The sequence below is a fragment of the Mesoplodon mirus genome (genome assembly GCF_964341445.2).
Source record: "Mesoplodon mirus genome assembly, chromosome: 4".
Taxonomy (NCBI): domain Eukaryota; kingdom Metazoa; phylum Chordata; class Mammalia; order Artiodactyla; family Ziphiidae; genus Mesoplodon; species Mesoplodon mirus.
Window position 1 is genome coordinate 49,543,591 of NC_138979.1, and position 24,750 is coordinate 49,568,340.

The window sequence follows — 24,750 nt, forward strand, 5'->3', positions numbered from 1 at the left end:
TAATTCAAATCCAAGCTAGTTAACCAGAAATATTCAGGCAGTGCTTTCCTCCGTATTTTAAAGGCTGGAATTACTTAATTTTTGTATTACATTATCAGGTTTTCTTCTATTTTACCAGTTTACAAAATGTGATAGTATTATGTATATTGTTAATAAAAGTAACGTATATACTCTATATAGAATTATCAGAGTATTTTAGATAGAACAGGTTTTCGTTCAGTCTTCTTTTGTGATTTAATTGCTCATTTTTAAAAAAATTATAAAAATTATCTAATGTCATTTGTTTTTATGTAATAATAAACATACATTTTATACATTAATAAACAATTTAATTTAATATATGCATTCTGTATTGTGAAATTAATATTTTAGAGACTGGTGAGTGAGATTAGGCAGAAGATTTAAGGCTTAGAAAAGAAACCTTTGGCTAGATAATATTAACAGAAGTGCTGGGATACAAAAGCAAGAAATATTCTTTTTTTTTTTTCCTTTTTAGCCGCGCCGTGTGGCTTGCGGGATCTTAGTTCCCCAACCAGGGATTGAACCCGGGCCACAGCAGTGAAAGCGCCAGGTCCTGAACACTGGACCTCCAGGGAATCCCCAAGAAATATTCTTGATGGTGATTTAATTGTAGACTCTCAGGAACAAATGGGCCTAAAGTATTCAGTACTATACTGACACATGCTTTGTTATTTTAAGTAATAACCAGCATTGTTGACAGTGGACCAGTTACACACTTTTTTTGATAAATGTCAAGATCTAAAAGAGGAAGAAATTGAGGCTGATGGTCCATGAGAAGACAGGTCACCTATACCAAGAAATAGATACTTTTAGTTAAAACTTTTAAATATTCATGTGCTATGGGTGATAGTAGCTTTCAATAGAAATGCTCCCAGAATTTACCTATCCTAAAGTGTCATTTGGAGGAAAATTATTGAAAAGATTATAGTTCCTTCCCAACAAACAGCCAATCTAATATATGATCTATACAAAATAAACTGTAAAACTTATATATTATATAATATGTTGAAATGCATTGTGGTAAGTATAAAGAGAAGGGTCAGATCTATTCAGTGGAAAATTAGTTTTTCTCTTAAATCATCCCAGAACAAGGTAGACCCTAACTGGGTATTAAAAATATGTTAGGTAATGAGACTGCATGGGTGAATAAAACATGGCTCTGGTCCTCAAGGAGCTTAGAATGTATTAAGAGAAATGATTAAGTAAACAGACAACTGCAATTCAATGTATAAGGTGCTATAATACTGTTAAGTCCAGGATTCTATGAAGTCACATAAAAGGGGCACTAATACCAGAGAAAGATGGGATCATTACTACCCATGATATGAATCCTCACGCACTTAGCATAGTGCTAAGCATATGGTAGGCATTCAATATTTGATAAATTGGAACATACCTGATTTAAAAAACAAAACAAAACATGAGCCTGGACTTAATTTTTTCTTAAAACAATGTCTTTAAACTTCATACCAAAATGTGTTTCTTTATGAATCCTTTTCATGTTGCAATAGTAATTTCAGTGATCTTGTAAATTAATTAGTACCTACAGCTGATTCTTGAATGTAACTGCTACTAGACAACAGGAAAAACTTTGTACTTTAGGAGGAGCTGTGTCCCATAGTGCTGGACACATAGTAAATGTTCAAAAATAACAACTACTTAGTTTTTTTTAAAGCTTCAGAATTTATTCAGTAATTCTCTACTCTCACCACCAAATTCTTTAAAGGAATTTCTTATTATTAATTATTAAGATTGTGTATAAGTGAGACTTGAAAAGTATGATTCTTGTGCAATAATAAACACTATATTAACCAGTGGGAACTCTGAACAAGTAAATGAAAGTCTTGTCCTTGGCAAATGTGAAATAAAAATGGCTTACAAATGTTATATGGTATACTAGGGACACTTTACATATGATTGGAGTTAAAACTAATGCATATGAGCAATTAGAGATCAATGCTAAATTCTATGTAATGACTGTAAATACATTATGACTTCATTGATTAATTCAATAAATATTAGGCTTCAACTTTATGATACAGCCTACACTAGGCTCAGAGATAGATTAAAAAATACAGTCTGGGGGCTTCCCTGGTGGCGCAGTGGTTGAGAGTCCGCCTGCCGATGCAGGGGACACGGGTTCGTGCCCCGGTCTGGGAAGATCCCACATGCCGCGGAGCAGCTGGGCCCGTGAGCCATGGCCGCTGAGCCTGCGCGTCCAGAGCCTGTGCTCCGCAACGGGAGAGGCCACAGCAGTGAGAGGCCCACGTACCACAAAAAAAAAAAAAAAAAAAAAAATACAGTCTGGGGAACAAGGAAGAAAACATAATCATTGTACAGTGTGATTTAATGCTACTATAGAAAAAGTACAAAGTACTGTTGGTCTACAAATTAAGAGCAGCTAATGGTGCAGAGAAGGAAAAATTGGTATGAAATGGATTAGTCATATGTGCTTAATTTTTTTAAAAACCAGGCAATATAATTTTATTGTGACTATGTCTTATTTGTTATCTGATGTATTTTTTAGGAACTTGTATAGTGTTTTTCTATTTTGTGAAATGAGATTAAAAAACCCCAAGGAGGCTTCCCTGGTGGCGCAATGGTTGAGAATCCACCTGCCGATGCAAGGGACACGGGTTCGTGCCCCGGTCCGGGAAGATCCCACATGCCTCGGAGCGGCTGGGCTCGTAAGCCATGGCTGCTGAGCCTGCGCTTCCGGAGCCTGTGCTCCGCAATGGGAGAGGCCACAACAGTGAGAGGCCCGCGTACCACAAAAAAAACAAACCCCAAGGGCTATTTATAAGTTATGAATTAGTTGAACATGCCAAGAACTCCTATTTCTCATCATACTGTAGTGTACCTTTTATACTGTATTCAAAGCCAAGTGGATATAATTCAGTGAGCAAATAAGATATCTACTTGGTCAACTATTTAGTATGTTGTGCAGATCTAACTAGTAGGAATAATTATATGTTTTAAAAAGATTATACAATTTCTCTTAAATATTAACTAGCTTTGATCAATTTAACAGTCCTTTTTCTTATTTCTTATTAAGGGTCTACTGTATTTGCTGGTAACAGACCAGGGGTTTCTCACTGAAGAAAAAGTTGTTTGGGAAAGCCTACACAATGTCGATGGTGATGGAAATTTCTGTGACTCAGAATTTCATCTGCGGCCACCTTCTGATCCTGAAACCGTATACAGAGGACAACAAGATCAGATAGATCAGGTAAATTTGTTGTTTTATCTTCTTCATATTGTTTAAAGTGCTCATTCCTTTCAAACGTGAATTTAGTTATTTAAATTTTTGAACTAAAGATTTGTTCATTAATATACTTGTGAAATTTTCCTGACACTTCCTAAATAGGTAAGTGATTATTCTACATGTACATTAATTGTACACTTTGGTTCAGAAGGCCAGATTATATTGAACTGTGAAGGTCATGGTAAAGAGTTTAAATTTTATTCTAATTGTAGTAGGGAAGGTATGCCAAGTATTAAACATGGAAGTGACATGATCTACTTTACCTTTTTTTTAAATTGAGGTAACATTAGTTTATAACATTATATGTTTCATATGTATAACAGTATATTTCTACTTCTGTAAAAAAATATGGAATGTTTCACAAATTCACGTGTCATCCTTGCATAGGAGCCGTGCTAATCTTCTCTGTATTGTTCCAATTTTCGTATTTATGCTGCTGAAGCGAGCACTACTTTACCTTTTTAAAAACCTGCTATGTGGCAAATGCATAGGAAGGACACGGTTGTAAGCAGACTAGCAGTCCAAGCAAGAGGTGATGATGGCTTAGCCTTGGTGGTAGAGATGAAGAGACAAGTACATATTTGAGATCTATTTTGGTTAGTCAGAAAAAGTAGAAGAGAGGGAATCTTGAAGATAGCATACACTGGATAAAGAGTAGGGGGGTGTTCTAAGCCTTAGAGTCCAAGATAAGGAGGAACAGACACTTACAGCAGGAGCTGCACTACTGAGCAGAATTCTTATTTGGAACTGAGACATGAGATTTTTGCCTGCTATTGGTTGGTAGGCTTAGAGCCACAGGTGTGTTTATTACTAGAAGTATAACAGTGATGTGACATTTTCCTCAACTGAGGCAGAAATATGTTTATGTTAAACAGTTGGCACATGTTTCGCTGATAATTTAAGTGCATAGAGACTGTGTTCATTTAACCATTATTCATTGAGCAGTTGTATTGAGCACTACAACTACGTCCTGGGGACACAAAGATAAATCATTCAGTCCTGTCCTCAAAGATTCTGCAGTCTAGATGGGGAGGCAGGTATTTGACCAACTAATATTATATGTTAAGTTCTATAATGGTAATTTGAATAGCAAGCTATGAATGGACGAAAGAATACTTGATTCAAACAAATACTGATCTTTCTAGGACTCTTGGCTTTCCTTTGACAAACAGCCATAATAATCAACATACTCATTTTCCTTCAGAAGATATACAGGGGCATGGTTTTTTAAGTGTTACTTAAGAGAAATATACAGGATTTTTCTAACCACTGTATGTAAAAAATATTGGCACAGGAATGAAGTAAAGCAATAGATTGCCACAGTAATCTAGTCATAAGGTGTTGAGAATAAATGTATGATATTGTCTTTAAAAGTAGCAAGGAAGGGACTTGGCAAAGAGCAGAGTTTGAAGAATTGAGGAGAAAAATTTGAAGGACAAATTCTTGATGTCAGTAAGATAATCATGCTAGATAGTACAAGGACTTCACAGGGAACAACCTTTTACATATCCTCTGTGGTTATTTAAAATTCTCTTATTTTGAGGGTAGATTGGGGGAGGTGCACAAGAGTAGTCAAGTTTCATTCAGCACTAATTCTTAATAAAAGTGGATGTTGTTAGATAATATAACTTTTGACCAAAGATGCATCACTTTATCTCTTAGGAAATAATCTGGGTGTGTGTGTGGGAAGAGAAAGGCATAGTTAAGTAACTGAATATGATTGTATGATGGACAGCTATGTTGGCTTTAAAAATCATCTTTTGGAAGAATAATTAATAAATAATCTTGGGAGCTTGTTTGGAGGTTCTAGCAGGGGAGCGCAGCTACTCATATACCCTTGACCGAACAACGGTCCTCCTCTATCGGGGAAGGTCGTCCTCTTCGAATTGGTACAGCCACTATGGAGAACGGTATGGAGGTTCCTTAAAAAACTACAAATAGAACTACCATATGACCCAGCAATCCCACTACTGGGCATATACCCTGAGAAAACCATAATTCAAAAAGAGACATGTACCAAAATGTTCATAGCAGCCCTATTTACAATAGCCCGGAGATGGAAACAACCTAAGTGTCCATCATCGGATGAATGGGTAAAGAAGATGTGGCACATATATACAATGGAATATTACTCAGCCATAAAAAGAAATGAAATTGAGCTATTTGTAATGAGGTGGATGGACCTAGAGCCTGTCATACAGAGTGAAGTAAGTCAGAAAGAGAAAGACAAATACTGTATGCTGACACATATATATGGAATTTAAGAAAAAAAAATGTCATGAAGAACATAGGGGTAAGACAGGAATAAAGACACAGACCTACTAGAGAATGGACTTGAGGATATGGGGAGGGGGAAGGGTAAGCTGTGACAAAGCGAAAGAGCGGCATGGACATATATACACTGCCAAACATAAGGTAGATAGATAGTGGGAAGCAGCCGCAGAGCACAGTGAGATCAGCTCGGTGCTTTGTGACCGCCTGGAGGGGTGGGATAGGGAGGGTGGGAGGGAGATGCAAAAGGGAGGGGATATGGGAACATATGTATATGTATAACTGATTAAATTTGTTATAAAGCAAAAAAAATAAAATAATAAAAAAAAATCTTGGGAAGTTCTTATGACTTTTTTTTAAACAGAAGACTTTTATGACATTAAATGGAAAAGAAAGCAGATTATGATAGTTTCAGGGGTTGGGAGATGTGTTTGTGTTTGTATGTGAATATAGAAAAAAATGATTAATATATAACAATTATATATTAATTGTTAACAGTAGTTGGCTCTGTGTAATGATATTATGGTAATCTTAACTTTCTTATTTATGCTTTTTTCCTTTGTAACAATTTTCTACAGACATGTATTTCTTTTTTTTTTAAGCTTTTCTGAATGCCTTATATACTGCTTCTAGAAAGAATTTCAAATGAATATTTAAAATACTTATAACAATGGCAACATCAGTGAAATAATTTCATACCTCCCAAACAGAAATAAATAGAAAACTTCTATTTTTACATTTACCCTCTGGTATGTTTTTTAAAAGCCACTCTCATAGGTTTGTAGATATAACACCTATATTCACACACGTTAGTTCTTGGATAAAATCTCATAGCTAAAAATGGTTATCATTTAATTTCTTAGGACTACCTTATGGCATTATCTCTACAACAAGAACAGCAGAGCCAAGAGATCAATTGGGAACAAATACCTGAAGGAATCAGTGATTTGGAACTAGCAAAGAAACTCCAAGAAGAAGAGGATAGACGAGCTTCTCAGTATTACCAGGAACAGGAACAAGCGGCAGCAGCTGCTGCTTCTGCTTCTACACAGGCCCAGGTAAAAACTAGTGTTCTGATTCTTAAATATAATGATCACTTTAGCAATAAAGAAATTTGTGCTGAGATAAAAACTTTTAAGTTAGGTATTGACTCTGTTAGCATTTTTAGCATCCATGGATTTTATGACATTGTCCTAAGTTTGTGATTATCTTAATATATTTCTAATTTAGTTAAATTTACTTTTTCTGAGGTTCTGATGGGAAGATTTTCTAAATTTATTAAGTTCTTAATAGCTTCAAACAATATAAACCAATTTGAACAAATCTTTCCTATCAATTAGAAGGCAGTATGAGGTACTGCTGGAAAGAATGTAGACTTTGGAGCCAGATAAATGTGGATTTGCATTTTCTGCTTCTGTCTCCCCTTACTAGGTGCAACATGGACAAAGTCCTCTACGTCTCTTAGCTTCATTTTCCCTATCTGGAAAAAAGAAGATAATACTTAAACCTTAGGTTTGTGGTTAAGAGTAAATAATGTTAGCATTTAATCCAATGTTTGACATGTGCTAAGTATTCAACAAAGGTTAGCACCTTTCCACTTTCCCCAGCTAAATGTTTTAAGCACTGAAAATGTAACTAAGGGGGTTTCTATTTCTTAAATCTCATTTCATTAAATGAAAAAAATATTCCCCTTCTTTTATGTTTGTACCATGCTAGAAACTATTCCTTTGATTTGGGTATTCAAGAAAACTTGATGCCCTTTAAGGTCTGATGAAACTTTAAATATAGAGGTCTCTATTAAAATAGGTATAACATTTCTATTTCTAGAAATATTGACTACTCCAAGCTTAAAATTTAAAACCTACCATGTTATGATTAGCTTTTCACTAAAAAATTTCTCTCATTGCACAGAATACACATTTCACACTCTGAGTCCTCAGGGATTTTTTCCCCCTCCTTTTAAAATCTGTTTATTATAGTATTTAATGAGATCTTGGAAAACTATTGTAGCTTGCCAAAAGGTGTCACTTTCTTTAACATTTCCTAAACTTTAACATAAGTTATCTTGAATTTGAGTCTTCAGGCAATATAATGCTATATGTTATTTATTGTTTGAAGTTCCATTTACTTAGAATAATGGATACATTAATTATATCTATTCTGAATGATAGAGGCAGTTATTCAGATACCATATCACATAACAAGTCTATACACCAATAGCCTTTTTCCATTAATAATTCCTTTCACTCCTGTAGTTTTTCTTTCTAGATAACTATGCTTAAGCATCTTGGAAAAATTGTGGTAATTTTTTCCTGTTTATTTTCCTTAAAGCAAAGCCAGCCAGCACAAGCCTCTCCATCGAGTGGCAGACAATCTGGGAATAGTGAACGTAAACGAAAGGAACCTCGAGAAAAAGATAAAGAAAAAGAAAAGGAAAAAAATAGCTGTGTCATTTTGTAACAAGTGTGGATCTTGTTGGAACCATCTGTATGTCTTCAGAAACAAAACCATAGGAGGAAAGGAAGAAAAACCGATAAATACCGTCTGTGCCTGATTTCCCAATGGATTTTGTTCATGTTTTTCAGGGGAAAGGTTGTTACTTAGTTACAATCAGACTTTTTCAAGTCACACAGTACACTCTTTATGAGCTGGAGTTTCATGTTACAAGTTGAAAATGCTGTGTGTTGTCATTCATGAAAAATAATACACTTGTAGCCAAATAAGCAAATCACAGCAAATTTGTGTCATAGTGACATTCATAACTCATATCAGTTAGTAAGCTATTTCATCTTCTGTTCTAACAATGAATAGTATTCATTGTTTCCTTCCTCAAATCTAAATATTAGCACAATAATTTCTGAAATTAATTTTTACAATGTTAAATTATGATCTAATCCATGAGAAACCAGGGGTTTAATATAGATTTAAAAAGAAAAGAAAAGACAAAAATAACAAGAATAAATAACCCTCAATTGTATATTGGACTAGTTCAGCCCTTGAACAGCTTTACCTTTCTTTAGGAATGTACATTTTAGATATATCTTGAGAACTGATAATAGAGCTTGGATTTAATTTAGATAGAAAAAAAAAGATTTGTATTTCTTTTCCAATTAAAAAAAATTACATAACACCAATACTCATCAAAATCAAATCTTAATAACTTTGTAGTGTTATAAAATTTGAGGAATTTTGAAATCTTTAATAAAGGTTACTTGGACCACAGTTACTATTTATTGATAGTGTGATAAGTGAGTATAAAGAGGAAACCATGTGGATGCTAGGCCTTGTAAATATGGAGATGTAGAAATAGAAAAGGAGATAGTTCAGTGTCTACCTTTTTCTAGAATTACCTTGAACCTTAAATTTTAAATCATGTTTATTTTCTAGAAAATTAAGTATACTTATTAAAACCAACAAAAAAGCACATTTTTGAAAGGATGTTAGATAATCTCTCAGTCTAGTAGAAAAGCATTAGTAAAAAATCTGTTTGAGGATAAGAATCTGGAGGAATTTATGTAGAAGCAATCAGATTATTCTAACTTATGAGAACCAAATAAACCTATAACATAGTGTTTCTAGGATTCAGAAAGAATATTTATTGAACTTTATTATGAGGCAACACATATTTTCCTGTATTTCTATAGTTTGGAAAACTATCCTTAATAGTCCTTTTTATATGCTTTATATTTAAAAGTTTGTTTTAGTCATTTTTGAAAAGACTATTGCTGCTGCAAGTAGTTACGTGATTTACATTCTAAGCCTCAGTAAATTTGTTTGTTCAAGAGCATCTTAATCTAACCTGAGCATCCACTTGGAGAATGCTTTTTGTGGTCTGGGGTGACAAAAGACTACAAAAAAAATGTGGTCTTGATTTCTTAAGCTATGTCCTTAACATTCTCCGTGATCCAGGACCAGATATAAGATAAATCTATATGTAAAAAGTAAAGTCTTATTTATGGAAGAAATTATTCTAAGGGAAATATCCAGGGTCAAGCTGTATCTTTTACATCCTTCTATATTGCATGTCTGTTTATGTTATACCATTTGTTATTCCTTCAAATTTCATATGCTAGCATGATAAGTCATCAGAGAACCTGTTTGGGGTATAAAACTTTCATACAAAATATTTGGTTAGTCTCTTGATAATAACCCAGAATATGTGTATATTGCTAAAGTAATCAAATGTACTACAGAATTCTCTATTGGCTCAAACAAGTTGACTTTTAGGCCAAGTTTATTCTTGATATCACTCTATTGGTTAAAGGAGGAAACTCAAACCTCAGGGTTTGTTTTTCCCAGAACAGATAGTAGTGACAGTGCATTATATTTTATTAAGAAGCAAAACAATAAATCCTGAGAAATTTTAAAAAACATATTTGAGGCATATTTTTCCATAATTATATAATTAACTATTTATTGCCCTTGCAAAATATATGTGTAGAAGCTATTCTTCTGTTAATTGTTACTGTCTTAATTTGTTCCAAAGATAACACTGCCATTCTGCAGTCCCATTAGAAGAAAAAAAAATTCACTCAAAACCAGCAGTGCTGCTATCAGATAAGTAAATGTCAATGTATACTTATAAGAAATAACTAAGAAATGTAATGTGTTTGTTAATTCACCCTTTTTCTATGTAATATTTCCCAGTCAGGCTTTCTTACATTCCTGGAATTCAGTTTGATATACCAAGAGTAATAATGATAAAATGTTTACTTTGAATACTGTGGGGGAAAACTAAATGTTCAATTCTATTTAAAAAAAAAAAAACTTCTGAGAGATACTGGTTTCCCATCCTTGAAAGTTATAAAGAATTTAGAGCTATTATGTCTTTATTTTGCTCAAGTCAACAAATTACATATTCAGACATTTCATTGTTGGTTTAGGTACACTGGAATTTGATAGTGGTATATTAAAGTCTTTCCTTCACAGTATTTTGTAATGCTTGAAAACTGTTAAATGTGCACTGCTAGTAGAAATTAGAACTTAAACATTTTTGTTTTTAAGATTTATAGGCTAGATTAGAGACACATTTGCATCAACCAGTCACCTCTTCTGCAACCAGAGCTAGCAAAAGAAGCAGATGAATGAATGGATATGGTCATTGAACTGTCTCATACTTCAAAGACTTTTCCTTAAGGTTAGTGACCAGTCTTTGTTAACAGTATGAAAATTTTCCTCATGTTAATCCCATTGAATCAACAACGCTGTGATTTATAATACATTATCAACACTAAAAAATACATCGTGTGTGTGTGTGTGTGTGTGTGTGTGTGTGTGTGTGTGTTTCTGAAGCAAGGATCCATGACTTCTAATAGATTCTCAAAGGAGTCTCAGATTTAAGAATCATCATCACCAAGCTGTTTGAGGCAGCTAAAATTGCAGTGGGCTGCTTCCTATAATATGCTGTTTCAATGTGCATAGTTAAAGTAACTTATTTCATGTTTCAAGATGTCAAGTTAGTAGTTGAGTGAGACATAGATTTAAGGTTAGGATTAGTCTTTGGAATATATGTATATATTTTTTGTCTAAAATTTCTAGTATTTGACTACTTATGTTTTGAATTCTTCCTCATACTTCTTGATCTTAGCTTAAGCAAGTTACTGTCAGAGATTAGTTGACTGAACCCAACATTAACCATTTTGTACTTTCACAAAACCTTAACATTTTGTTTTTAATGAATCACCAACTCAGTTCACTAAGAGACAGAAGATCTTGAGAGGAAAGAGGACTAGAAGTAAAATATATATTTAAGGAAAGAACTATCATATTAATGTTGGCATATAAAGCAGATATTTGTAAAATTCTGCTGGAGAAAAATCAAGGCAAGAATTTCTAGAACTGTCCTAAAACAATCTCATTTATTAAAAAATTTTTTTAAAAACAAAGAGCAAATTGATTGTATTTCACTTAACTTTCCTATTTCAATGGAGATATTGTAAAACATGATGGAAAGCTTATGGCTTTTACCTATCACAGAATATTTGGGCATACAACTTAAACTATAATAATAAATTTACTAATGTTTGATAAAATAAGATGGAGGCATTAAAGATGGCATATAATTTGTATTTTAAGGTATGGGAAATGTGAAATTCTGAATCATTTTGTCTAAAAACCTGGCTTTTATCTTGCCTTCGGCAAATTTACCATGCCTCAATTTACTCTAAATATCTAAAGGATGCTCATTTTTAGTGCTTTGCACCTTGGAATAAAGGGCATAGTATAAGCACAGGGTATTATTGAAATAATCATAAATATTACACACATCTTTTGTTCTTGAATGTGTAGATTTTTTTCCCCAATGACAATATTTCTAAAGCCAGTTGTTGTTTTTTTTTAATGCTGTCAAAGTTTGTAGAATTATCTTGTCTTTGAGCATGGCATCATCTCTTCCCCCAATTTTTTTTTTTTTTTTTTTTTTTGCTACACTGCACAGCATGTGGGATCTTAGTTCCCTCTCCAGGGATCAAACCCGTGCCCCCTGCCAGGGAATTCCCTCTTCCCCAAATGTAGTATTTTACAGTTGCTTTTGTGTTCTGTGGGCTATAGGATCAAAACCAAGAGTATTTTGGGAGTATAAAAGCATTAAAAATCTATTTTTTCTGATATCTTTCATATTTCTAAATATTTAGATTCTCTTTGCCTCTTCATGGAACAAAGTACAATGGGATCAGGTTACTAATACATATATGTAAACATTTTTGCATGGATGGAATTCATTTAGATCTCTTAAGTACTGTCCTTTTTAGGGCTATTTAAATTATTTCTGTTTTTTAAGTGTAAAATGTTATTTGATAATATACAATTAAATTTCTTTTAGAAAGTGACCAAAAATAGTAAAATAACTAACCAGAACCAGAGTTCTTAGGCCCTCTAGTAATTGAGTGTCCTTTTTTACTGATGTCCAACACTTCTAAAGCTCTTGGGAAAACATAAAAAATTGTGGTTACTCTTCTCTAGTGACACTTTAAAACTAAAATTATAATTGAAGGCTTCTTGAACAAAATATACTGCAATATAGAGATCATGCAGTCTAAGGGACAAATTGCAGGACCCTGATAAGTTTAACTAATTTTGAAGATCTGTCTAAATTTTAACTCATGCATGTCTTACTTAATCCCATTGTTTCTGCCATTAGAAATTAGAGTTTAATAAATGGCGATACACATATATATTTTTACATGAAGGATTCTAATTTCACTTTTCTGATCTCAAAAAAAATCAACTCAAAAAACAGGGTAGGGCTTCCCTGGTGGCGCAGTGGTTGAGAGTCCGCCTGCCGATGCAGGGGACACGGGTTCGTGCCCTGGTCTGGGAAGATCCCACATGCCGCAGAGCGGCTGGGCCCGTGAGCCATGGCCGCTGAGCCTGCGCGTCCGGAGCCTGTGCTCCGCAATGGGAGAGGCCACAACAGTGAGAGGCCCGCGTACCGCAAAAAAAAAAGACAAAACAGGGTAAAAGTCTTCAGCTATTGCCTCAAGTTTAGCTTTATCCTGTTGAGCTGAGAAAGGACAAGATTTACATTTGTCTGCTTATAAAAGATATTTTTTAGGGCATGGTACTATCCCAGATAAGGTGTTGAAATACCGTGGCAGAAACATATAAAATCTAAGCTTTAAACCACAGTAGATTTAAAGAACAAAAAGTTGTAGTATTATTCTATAATGTCTCTACTTCATCTGATATTAATTCTAAGAATTCCTTCAAATCACTTAATACTTTGTCACCATTAACTTTACAAACCTTATATCTATCCTCACTGTAATATCCTATCTTGAGAGGCAGGGGTGCCTCCTAGATTAGAGCATGGACAAAGCAAAATTCTTCTGAAGGTGATCCTGGCTTATTTGGCTCTAGTAGTCACAGCTTTAATAGGAATTCAGTAAACTGAAATACCCATTTAAGTTCCCAAATCAGTGACCTGTCCAAATGAGCATTATAACTGAAATACCCTGCAGAGCAGTTCTAACTAATGAAATGTGTTTTAAGACTAAGATTGGCATTTAATCTGTCCAGTATGTCTCTGAATTTTGTCAGTTTTTGTTGTTTTTTACATCGTGGTTGTATGAAATAACCATTTTTTCCCAGGGTATATAGGATATCCTAAAGCTTTACAGATTTTTAAAGATGAGGACTTGAAAAGCTTCCAGTAGTTTTTGTTAAAATGCTATCTTCTCAGTAAAATGACAACTATTATTTTCACACATTCACATATCACAAGTAGGACAATATGATCGGAGATTGATGTATGATTGCTACCTAACAATCAGCAAAAGGGATAATCTTCACTTGTGAAACTTCAGAGGTACCCTGAAAGTCATTTCCTAAAGTTAGTGCATGTGAGTCTTTTTTCCTTGAATTGTGCAGAATAACTGGCTTGTGGCACATATTTGGAGGAGTAGCAAGTGAAATGGTATAATGGCTGCAGAGAAAGTGATCTTGAAATACAACAAGAAAAAACAAATTTTCTTCTTCCACTTTATTGCCCAGCTATTTGGGTCAGGAGGTTGCTATGATAGATCTCTATGCCAGGCCAAGAATGGCCAATTGAAATAGAGTTCTCAAAGAGTTTAAATATATAGATTGTGTACGAGTGCCTTTTTTTTTTTTCTCCTCCTTTCCTTTACTATCTTAATGCCCTTTCTACTTCTGAAATAATTCATCTGTTTTGCTTTATGACCAGCTTTAATTCTAGTTGTAGAATAATAGCAACCCTAGAGATTGATGGAAAAGAGCATTGAAATACTTTTTTTGAATAAAGACACCTAAAAGCATCTACCCAGCTTAGGGTTGAATTGAATTTCTATGAAAGAAAGTTATTGTTTTATATGCTAACTATGCTAAAACCATTTGATTTTAAAAAGTAAGTCTTAAGTTTCAGAAGTTTCATTTTTGGAGGATACTCCTAAAAAAGGCATATTGAACACAGATGGGAAAATATAAGATATTTCTGAAAGAATTATTCAGTATTATTCAACGTTTAATTTCATGTTTGTTATTGTACCACAAGGATAGTGTCATTCTTGGATTAAAATGTTGGATTTTTGTTAATATACTTAAATCTGTAACCAGTGGTAACACCCTTAGTATTTTTTATTATAGATTATATTTTATTTCAATAAACTTTGATATTTAGACCAAAAAGTCTTTCTGCTATATATATTAATCTCATTAAGCTACTTACAAATGTTAAGAGTGGGGAAATGGGGAATTGACATTAATTCATATTTACTTAGGATTAACTCTTAACATACTTGGACCAACTCTTGATAAAGACAGTGCTTTTCCCTCAAGAGACAGTGAACAAAGAAACAATTAACTCTAAATTATATAATAGTTAACTACCTGATCCCAATGGTAGATTTGTTATATCTGATACTAATATTCTCTTGGAGGACTAAGTTAGCAAGAACTGAGGAAGGAATATTTTCTCTTTACACCATGCCAATCCTAATATAAAGTTTTTTGTCCAACAAAGTTTTTGTCAGCTGATGTCTGGCATTTCTCTGTGAAAGCTTTCTTTCTTTCTTTCTTTTTAAATTCATTAATTAATTATTTAGGCTGCACCAGGTCTTAGTTGCAGCATGCGGACTTCTTAGTTGCGGCATGCATGTGGTATCTAGTTCCCTGACAAGGGATTGAACCTGGACCCCCTGCACTGGGAGTGCAGAGTCCTACCCACTGGACCACCAGGGAAGTGCCTGTGAAAGCTTTCTTAGACTCTCCAGCCTTCTAGGCAGAATTAATCATTCCACACAGTGTTTTGACGACTTCTCCTCATTTATAGCACTTAAGCTAGACTGTGAGCCTTTTAAGAACAGGGATCATGTTTTATTCATCTTGATTTTCTTGGCAATATTACATGATCACTGGCACTTTAAATGAACCTAATATCTACTTAGAGGAATTTTTTTAAATACCTATATTATGTGGTAAGTTATATTGCTTGCCTGTCCTTTAAATAAGTAAGATAAGTAAGTTGAGTTATTTAATCAGTTTTCCCCTTTAGCATAAAAGTTATATAGATAGAAGGAACCAAAATCCTTAATCTGTTTCCCCCTACTACCTGACTCCCCTGATTTTCTGTGGGTATCATCCTGTATCCTCCTAGGCTGCTTGGGGAACAGCAGCCTCAACAAAACTAAAGTAAGCAGCCTTGTTCTTTCCCCATTTCATACCCTTTTTACAGGGTCTCTTTCCTCACTTTATATTATCCTATGAAGTACATACCTATTAATTTGTTGGAGCTGAGATTTGAAGCCAAGCAATCTGACTCCAGAGACTGTGCTCACAAATATATCTGGAAGGGGACAGATAAATCTAGGTCAGGTCTGTGTTCAAATTCTGACTCTTGACTTTTTAAGACACATCTGTTTCAAACCCTGCAGAAATCTTCAAAATCAGGTCTATAAGCCTCCTTTGTACTCACTAGTCTTAAAGCCAGTTAATCTGCATAGCCTCTTTTCTCAACTGTAAAACAATAATTTCTCTCTCGTAAAATTTTTATAAAGATTAATGTACTTAAATTGTCAAATACATAATAAACACTCAATAAATTATAACAGATTGTGGATAACAGACTAGGGATAACTTTTTTCTTACCAGCCAAGAACTTTAAACGTGAAAAAACACCTCTTTAAATTAGGAAGGCCCCTTAATCCTTATAAAAGTAAACATTTTTTGATTCTCTCCCAATTATAATGCTGATCCTACCATAAGAACTGAGATCAACCTGGACTCAGAATGGCCCAGAGTGAAAAACATGGGACAAACAAAACTTCAGAATACATAAAATAATATAATCATAAATTCCAGATAAGACTTTGGAAATTGTGACATGTTCTCCCTGGAGATTCATTAGTTTACTCATTTATCAAGGAAGATTCAGGAAGTTAGACTTAATAGGAAGGACCATATTTGGACAGTCAATGATCTATATTTAAAGCTATGGCATTAAATTTTAAAATTAAGTGCAGTAGAAGTCAAGAGCATAGGACCAAGAAAGTCAGCCAGGCTCAAGTCAGCACCTTCAACAATGTCAGGGTCATGTAGGGGAGTAAAGAATAATTTTCCTTCTACTACCCTTCTAAGTTCTTGGCTGGGGCCTTGTACAGAAGACAGATTAATAAGAGAAAAACAAATTTATAATACGTTTACATGGGAGATAGGGAAAAATTAGTAACTCACAGAGGTAGCTTAGAATTCTGGCTTAAATACCATTTCAGTTAAAGACAAAAGAAAGTGTGTGTGGGAGACCAGTTATGCAGAAGTAACCATGAAAAGTACAGTAAACAAGAGCAAGATTTGTTATGCAGATTAAAGTCTTTAAATTGGTGCCTTCTCCATTGATTAGATTCTCTTGTGATTTAGTCCTCTTTCTGGTAAAGGAAGATTTCCTTTATAAGTATAAATTTCCATTACAAAAAAGCAACTTTGTTTTCAGAACTTCTTCTGTATCTGCTATTTCTCCAAATAATTCTTATTGCAAAGAGGCATATTTTGGGGTGGCATATTCTGCTACCCTTCAATCAACTCAGGCAGAAGGTGATAGCATTTAAAGGATTCTTCATCCTTTTGAGGACTTTTCTTCGGGCTGCCAACTTTACTAAATAAATCACTATAAAGAAGTGGTGATACTTTAAATAAAATATAGTAGCCTCTGAACCCTGGCATTCCACTGAATGTCCTAGTCCTTAAAATATGGAACTAACTGGTTACTAATAAGTATTATAGCAGCAGTACTCCCTATTTATTGGAATATTATCATTTATCAGACATTGAACTGTTTATATTATTCTTACTTAATCCTCACAAAAATTTTAAGAGATTGATACTATCACAGCTAAGGAAACAGAAACTTGAAAGATTAAGCAACTTGCAAAAAGTCAGTGCTTAGTGGCAACTTGAAATTTAAAACTGAACCTGTCTAATATTCTATAGTCCATTCTCTTTACTGCACAATTATGGAAGCATTCACAAATTTGCATACCTAATATGTTCCAATGACCTCCTTCCTTTTTAAACCACTTCTTATATTTCTGATATTTTTCATCTACATTCCTGGTATCCAATCAAAATTTTAAGCCTGGGATCACTAAAGATTTGCTCCTCTTCTAGATGTGTCATTGTTTTAGTCCTTACAGTTAGGTCTATGATCCATTTCAAGTTAATTTTTTTCTTTTTAATTGAATAAATTTGATGTGTAACACTAAGTTTATGGGGCACAGCATGTTACTTTGATACATTTATATATTTAATATGATTGCTGATTGCTCATAATATGCTTATATTACATAATTATAGTGCAATATTATTGTCTATATTAATTACACTGTGCATTAGATCTCTATGGCTTATTTACTACTTGTTACAAGTTTATACCATTAAGCACCATCACTCTTATTCCCCACCCATCACTGTCCCCTAGTAACCACCATTTTACCGTTTTTTACAGTTTTAACTTTTTTAGATTCCACATATAAGTGATATTTTACAGTTCTTATCTTTCTCTGACTTATCTCAGCATACTTTGCTCAAGGTCCATCCATGTTATTGCAAATGAGAGAGTATCTTCCTTTCTCATGGCTGAATTATATTCTGTTGTTAATATGTACATATCTTTTTTATCCATTTATCGGTTGATGGGTATTTGGGCCGTTTCCATACCTTGGCTATTGTGAATAAAGCCACGATAAACTTGGGAGTACATATATTTTGTCTGAATCCTGTTTTCACTTTTGGGGGGTATATACCCAAAAATAGAATTGCTGGATCCTATGGTAGATCTATTCTCAATTTTTTAGGAACCTCCATATTGTTTTCCATATTGGTTGGACCAGTTTACATTCCCATGTATAAGGGTACCCTTTACATCACGTCCTTACAAGCACCTGTTGTCTCTTGTCTTGTTGGTGATAGCCATTCTAACAGGTGTGTGATGATATCTCATTGTGGTTTTGATTTGCACTTCCCTGATGATTAGTGATGTTGAACACCTCTTCGTGTGTCTGTTGGCCATTTTGATGTCCTCTTTGATAAATGACTAGTTCAGCCCATTTTTTATTTGGATTGCTTGTTTTTTTTGTTACTGAGTGACCAAGTTCTCTGTATATATTGGATATTAACCCCTTATCCAACACATGGTTTGCAAAAATTTTCTCCCATTCTTTACATTGTCTTTTCATTTTGTTAATTGTTTCTTTTGCTGTGCAGAAGCTTTTGAGTTTGATGTAGTCCCATTTGTTGATTTTTTTTCTCTTTTTGTTTGTGCTTTGGCATCATACCCCCAAAATTATTGCCAAGATCAATATCGATGAGATTCTTCCACATGTTTTCTTCTAGTTTTATGGTATCAGGTTTGAAAAATTCAAAAAATTGATTTTGAGTGAATTTTTCTGAGTGGTGTGAAATATAGGGGTCCAGTTTCATTTTTCTGCATGTATTTTTCCAGTTTTCCCAGCACCATTTGTGGAAGAGACTGTCCTTTCCCTTTGAGTATTCTTGGCTCCCTTGTTGGATATTAGTTGATTGTATATGTTGGGGATTAATTCTGGACTCTCTGTTCTGTTCCATTGGTCGATGTGTCTATTTTTGTGCCAGTACCATACTGTTTTGATTACTATGGCTTTGTAGTATAGTTTGAAATCTGGAAGTGTAATACGTCCAGCTTTGTTCTTTTGTCTCTGGATTGCTTTGACTATTCAGGGTCTTTTATGGTTCAACACAAATTTAGGATTGTTTCGTCTATTTCTGTGAAGAATGTCTTTAGCATATTGATGGGTAATGCATTGAATCTGTGAATGGCTTTGGGTAGTATGTCCATTTTAACAATATTAATTCTTCCAATCCATAAGTATGGGATATCATTCCATTTGTTTGTGTATTCTTCAATTTCTTTCAGTAAAGTTTTGTAGTTTTCATTATACAAATCTTTCATTTACTTAAATTTATTCCTCAGTATTTTATTATTTTTGATGCTATGTGAATGGGATGGTTTCATTTCTTTTTCAGATACTTCAGTGATTTCGTATGTTGATTTTGGAAGGCAGCTATGCTCACCACTGTACCACCAATGCTACACTGTCTGTTGATTTTGTATCCTGCCACTTTACTGAAATTGTTGACTAATTCCAAGTTTTTTGACCAATTCTTTGGGATTTTCTATATATAGCATCATATCATCAGCAAATAATGACAGTTTCACTTCTTTCTTTCTGATTTGGATGCCTTTTATTTCTTTATCTTGACTAATTGCTCTAGCTAGGACTTCCAGAGCTATATTTAATAGGTGTGGTGAGACTGGGCATCCTTGCCTTATTCCTGACCTTAAGAGAAACATTTTCAATTTCTCACCATTTCATTTCTAATTTTATTTGAGTCATCTCTTTTCTTTTTAGCCTAGCTAAATGTTCATCGATCTTGTTTACCTTTTCAAAGAACCAGCTCTTAGTTTTGTTGATTCTTCTATTGTTTTTTGTTTGTTTGTTTGTTTGTTTGCAGTACGTGGGCCTCTCACTGTTGTGGCCTCTCCCGTTGCGGAGCACAGGCTCCGGACACGCAGGCTCAGTGGCCATGGCTCACGGGCCCAGCTGCTCCGCAGCATGTGGGATCTTCCCAGACCGGGGCATGAACCCGTGTCCCCTGCATCGGCAGGCGGACTCTCAACCACTGCGCCACCAGGGAAGCCCTCTTCTGTTGTTTTTATGTTCTCTATTTCATTTGTCTCCTCTGACCCTTACTATTTCCTTCCTTCTGCTGACTTTGAGCTTAATTTGTTCTTCTTTTTCTAGTTCCTTGAGGTGTAAAGTTATATTATTTGAGATCTTTCTAATTTCTTAACAAATGTGTTTATTGCTATAAACTTTCCTCTCAGAACTGCTTTTGCTGCATTCCACAATATTTGATATGTTGTGTTTTCATTTTCATTTGTTTTGAGATAAATTTTAACTTCCCTTTTTCTTCTTTGATCAAATGAAGTGTGTTGTTTAGTTTCTACATATTTGTACATCTTCTCACTTTCCTCTTATTGTTGATTTCTATTTCTTTACCATTGTGTTCAGAGAAGATAGTTGGTATGATTTCAATCTCCTTAAATTTACTAAGATTTGTGGCTAATCATGTGACCTCTCCTGGAGAATGTTCCATGTGCACTTGAGAAGAATGTATTCTGCTCCTGTTTGGTGGAATGTTCTGTCTGTTAAGCTCATTTGTTCTAACATGTGGTTCAATTCCAATGTTTCCTTGTGGATTTTCTGTCTGGAAAATGTATCCCTTGCTGATAGTGTGGTTTTGAAGTCCCTAACAATTACTGTATTGTTGTCTATTTCTCCCTTAAATCTATTATTAATTGCTTAATATAGTTTGGTGCTAGGGTATTGGGAGTGTATATATTTACAGTTGTTGTATCTCCTTAATGTATTGACCCCTTTATCTTTTTTTTTTGGCGATACGCGGGCCTCTCACTGTTGTGGCCTCTCCCATTGTGGAGCACAGGCTCTGGACGCGCAGGCTCAGCGGCCATGGCTCATGGGCCTAGCCACTCTGCGGCATGTGGGATCTTCCTGGACCAGGGCACGAACCCGTGTCCCCTGCATCGGCAGGCGGACTCTCAACCACTGCGCCACCAGGGAAGCCCCCTTTATCATTATTTAATTACTTTCTTTGTCTTTTCTTACCCTTTATGACTTGCAGTCTTCTTTTGTCTGATATAACTATGACTAAACCCGCCTCTTTTCATTTCAATTTGCTTGAAATATCATCATCCATCCCTTCACTTTGACCCTATGTGTGTCTATAAAGCTGAAACGAGGACTTCCCTGGTGGCACAGTGGTTAAGAATCCACCTGCCAGTGCAGGGGGACACGGGTTTGAGCTCTGGTCCGGGAAGATCCCACATGCTGCGGAGCAACTAAGCCCATGCACCACAACTACTGAGCCCGTGTGCCACAACTACTGAGCCCGTGTGCCACAACTACTGAAGCCCACATGCCTAGAGCCCGTGCTCTGCAACAAGAGAAGCCGCCGCAATGAGAAGCCTGTGCACTGCAACAGAGCAGCCCCCTCTCGCTGCAACTAGAGAAAGCCCGCGTGCAGCCAAAAAAAAAATTAAAACAGAAATAGAATCTGTAATTTTAAAACTCCCTGCAAACAAAAGTCTAGGACCAGATGGCTTTCCTGGGGAACTCTACCAAACATATAAAGAAGAACTTACACCTGTCGTTCCCAGACAGTTCCAAAAACCTGAAGAGGAGGAAACACTACCAAATTCATTCTGCAAGGCCACCATTACTCTGATAACAAAACCAGACAAAGACACCACAAAAAAAATTACAGGCCAATATCTGTCATGAATATAGTTGCAAAAATTCTCAATGAAATATTAGCAAACCAAATCCAACAATACATAAAAAGGATAATACCCCATGATCAAGTTGGATTCGTTCCAGGGTCGCAAGAATGGTTCAAGATACGTAAATTAATCAACAAATGTTCATTGACATTAATGTTAACACCACATTAACAAAAAGATAGACAAATCTGCATGATCATCTCAATAGATGCAGAAAAAGCATTTGACAAAATTCAACATCCATTTATGATCAAAAACTCTCACCAAAGTGTGTATAGAGGGAACATATCTCAACATAATAAAGGCCACTTACAACAAACCCACAGCCAACATAATACTCAACAGTGAAAAGATGAAAGCCTTCCTACTAAATTCAGGAACAAGACAAGGATGCCCACTGTCACCACTTCTATTCAACATAGTATTGGAAGTCCTAGCTACAAAAATCAGACAATAAAAAGAAATAAGAAGTATCCAAATTGGAAGGAAAGAAGTAAAACCATTACTATTTGCTGATGACATGATACTTTATGTAGAAAACCCTGAAGTCTCCACACAAAAACTATTAGAATAAATAATTTCAGCAAGGTAGCAGGATACAAGATTAATATACAGAAATCTGTTGTGTTTCTATACACTAATAATGATATATTAACAAAAATAAACAATTGGGCCCTAATTAAACGCTTTTTCACAGCAAAAGAAACCACAAACAAGATGAAAAGACAACCCTCAGAATGGGAGAAAATACTTGCAAATGAAGCAACTGACAAAGGATTAATCTCCAAAATATACAAGCAGCTCATGCAGCTCAATATCAAAAAAACAAACAACCCAATCAAAAAATGGGCAGAAGACCTAAATGGACATTAGGCTGAGTAAAAAACTGAAACTCATTAGGTTGGGTTAAAAAACAAACAAACAAACATAGTTTTAAACTGAACAGTCCCCAGAGGTATGCAGGGCAATAAGTACAAGCTTCAACCAGCCAAAGCAGAGTTCTAAGTGATCAACTAGGGCATACATTGTTGACCACAAAGAAACCATCCCACAATATTATGATTAAACTATCCCTTGAATGAACAAATCCTTAAAACAAAGCTCGTATTTATCAAACTGATCAACAAATAACTTAAATGCCTTATATTCCTTGAGGGAAGATAACAAAATCCATCCATTCAACAATACAGCATTCATAGTATTCAGCATCCAGTCAAAAATTATTAGACTTGCCAGAAACCAAGAAAATGTGATCCCTAACCAGGAAGAAACCTCAAATGAAAGGGATTGTAAGAGATGTTAAATTAGCAGACAAGGACCTTAAATACTATTGTATATTTATGTATTTAAAGGCAAACATGAACATAATAGAGAAATCAAAAATATTTTTTAAAAACCAAGTAAAGCATTTAGAGATTTAAAAAAATATGTGAAATAAAATTTTCACAGGATAACATTAACAGTGGATTAGACATTGCAGATGAAAAGACTGGTAAACAGAAAAGCAAAAAGATTAAATGAATTAAAAAATAAACAGAAGTTCAGTGACCCTTGAAGCAATATCATCTTAGAAAATACATGTAAATGAAGTCTTAGAATAACAGTACGGAGTGTAGAAAAAACAAAGATGGCCAAAATTTTCCAATTTGATTTAAAAAAAAAGTTACAGAGCCACAAAGCTCAACAAATCACAAATAGGAAATACACCAACACACATCATAATCAAATTGCTAAAAAACAGTGATAAATAGAAAATCTTAAAGCAATCAGGAGAGGAGAGGGGGAGGAATATCTCATCTTTGCACCTCTCCACCCAGAATACTTGTTAAAGTTACCCAATAATGCAAGACCCCTAGACAGTGTGCTGGTGCCTTAGTAGCTGTCACCACATAACACATGCCAAAGGACTGATACTTTGGACAAAGGGCTCACTGCGTTGTACCAAGGAGAGAGATTCCTTTGGTGCTAAGTCCCAACCCAGATCCTTTGGAAAGGAAAGACAGCCACCTAGGAGTAGACCATGCCTCTTCCCTTCCTTTTCCCATAACCACCTAAAAGGTTGGCACTATGAGTCATCAGGCAGAGATACAAAGTGAAAGCTGTGGCTTCCCCCATGAAGCAAAAGGCAGATCTGTAGCACAGTAGTTTCCATCTTTCAAAAATACCATGGTATTTCTGCAGCACAGCAAAGGGATTAGTTCAAACCTAACTTAAGCCAAGCGTCCTTAAACCAGACAACCATTGCCACGAGAGAGGCCCCTAACCCTAACAATACTGATTTAAGGCTCTCTGGAGGAAAAAAATATGAGCAGAATAAAGGACCTCCCCCCAGTATATCCAGTGTCAAAGTAAGGAAGGAAAGGAGAGGAGGGAGGAAGGGAGGGGAAAAGGGAGGGAAGGAGGTGAAAAGGAGAAAGAGGGAGGGAGGGGAAAAGTCAAGGAAAGAGAAAAGGAAGGGGGAGGGAGGGAGAGAAAAAGGGAGAAAGAAAGAGGGAAGGAAATGAAAAGAAAAAGAAGAAAGAAAAGGAGAAAGGAAAGGAAAGGAGCCTGGATACAGGAGAAGCTAATAAATGAACACACACACAAACACACACATTATTAAACTGAAACAAAGATTCACAGTTTGAGCCAATTGGAAATCCAAAATTTGCTAAAAGAACTTATATAACAAAAAGATAAAAACAGAGCTGATTGGCTCTTGTGCCTCTACAACGTGCAGGTTCTGAATTTAACATTTACTAAAACGTACCAATTCGCACAGCTTCATGGACTTAACACTGGGGTTCAAATTAGTGGGGATCTCACTAAATTTGAACATGGTACCCCAATAATCATAGGAGAATAA

General features: G+C 35.0%; 1 protein-coding gene across 3 annotated transcripts in view; it reads left to right on the forward strand.

Annotated features, from left to right (window-relative positions):
• Positions 1-19,586, forward strand: part of MINDY2 (MINDY lysine 48 deubiquitinase 2) — an 87,581-nt gene extending 67,995 nt beyond the window's left edge. The window contains exons 7-10 of one of the 3 annotated variants that reach the window (XR_014293749.1): positions 3,077-3,250; positions 6,421-6,615; positions 7,889-10,694; positions 19,568-19,586. Coding sequence is in view for 2 of the 3 variants with exons in the window: in XM_082617722.1 (XP_082473848.1) it covers positions 3,077-3,250; positions 6,421-6,615; positions 7,889-8,017 (498 nt within the window). In the remaining variant the exon portion in view is untranslated. Of the gene's footprint in view, positions 1-3,076; positions 3,251-6,420; positions 6,616-6,988; positions 7,070-7,888; positions 14,702-19,567 lie in introns of those variants that run through there. The other 2 variants (XM_082617723.1, XM_082617722.1) reach the window with 2 other exon arrangements.
• The last annotated feature ends 5,164 nt before the right edge of the window (positions 19,587-24,750 follow it).